General features: G+C 32.6%; 1 protein-coding gene across 1 annotated transcript; it reads right to left on the bottom strand.

The window, feature by feature from the left end:
- Window positions 1-395: 395 nt before the first annotated feature.
- On the bottom strand, window positions 396-1186 carry LOC116351789 (cleft lip and palate transmembrane protein 1-like protein). Its single transcript, XM_031783930.1, has 3 exons — window positions 1026-1186; window positions 652-892; window positions 396-592 (listed from the first exon to the last, which is right to left on the bottom strand). The coding sequence occupies exons 1-3, from the start codon at window positions 1103-1105 to the stop codon at window positions 476-478; spliced, it is 438 nt and encodes a 145-aa protein (XP_031639790.1). The 5' UTR covers window positions 1106-1186; the 3' UTR covers window positions 396-475.
- Between the last annotated feature and the right edge of the window lie 6 nt (window positions 1187-1192).

Raw genomic sequence — 1192 nt, 5'->3', positions numbered from 1 at the left:
GACTCTCAAGTGGCTACAAATACAGTATATATGATACATATATATATATCGCATGGCGTTCAGATGTCAGCTGAACTAAAAACACGAAATGAAAATAAATGAAACAAATCAATTACGTAACTTTAATAATAATTATACGCAAAACGATTGTCTATATGAGTATGGTGTATGTGCACGCTCGCACTATATATCTGAGAATCCGTCGCTCTTAGATAATACATAGTCATATGTGATTTTACACTTTTGATTGCAGTATGTCAGCATATTTGTTGAACATTTTTCATCATTCATCATCCTATAATTTGCATCGGATAAAATGTCACATTTACCAGAACCATTCAATGGAACGAATTAATTGTCAAGTTTTAAAAGAAAAACGAATTATATATTTTTTTTTATTTAGTGATGAAAATGTATTTTTCAATAGTCGATAGTTAAAATTTAAAGTGTGCGATATTTTGTAATTTCTTTTTATTTATTTATTTTTCTTAGAATTGGCTTGATCGTGATTCTCAACAGCGTCACTTTCCGTAAATTCACCAGTACCATCATCCATTCGATTCTTGTCCACCGGATATAACCATCGTTGGTACTGTAAGTGACACACGTATTAAATATTGTAAAAATACTCAAGATTATCAATTGCCTTACCAAATAAATTAAAAACACAATGTCGTCGCGGAAACAGGCAATACGATGCGATGTGGGCATTGTTATGATAAATGCAAATACGTCATCGATAAATGTATTAAACGCTTTGTACATGAATGCACGCCATGGAAGTGCGGCCACTGATTTCAATTTATAATTCACAAATAATTGCGGTAACATAAATAAGAAACCGAATGCATACACTCCATTCACTAATGAGTTCAATGTCCAGGAATACCAACTATTAAATGATCAAGGTTAAAATTCAATTATTAAAATTAAGATTACGAAATGTGGGCAATCTTTTGAATCCTTTAATTTTTGGGTAAGCGAATGATGAAATTTAATTTAATTTTTTAAAAAACCATGTGCACCTTTTGTGTGGTTGATATAACAACGAATACGCGGCCCCTGCGATGCACAATGGATACAACAAATAACACAAATAGCGCATTCCTTCTCTGTCAATCTCCTTTGTCAGTGCCTCAGCCTTCTGAAGCGATTTATTTTCAGTGGTTGATTTCACTTTAATGCCACTCCA

The sequence above is a fragment of the Contarinia nasturtii genome, unplaced genomic scaffold (genome assembly GCF_009176525.2).
Source record: "Contarinia nasturtii isolate CC-2019 unplaced genomic scaffold, AAFC_CNas_1.1 Cnas_scaffold_6295, whole genome shotgun sequence".
In the NCBI taxonomy this organism is placed as follows: domain Eukaryota; kingdom Metazoa; phylum Arthropoda; class Insecta; order Diptera; family Cecidomyiidae; genus Contarinia; species Contarinia nasturtii.
This window is presented reverse-complemented; position numbering and strand designations above follow the sequence as displayed.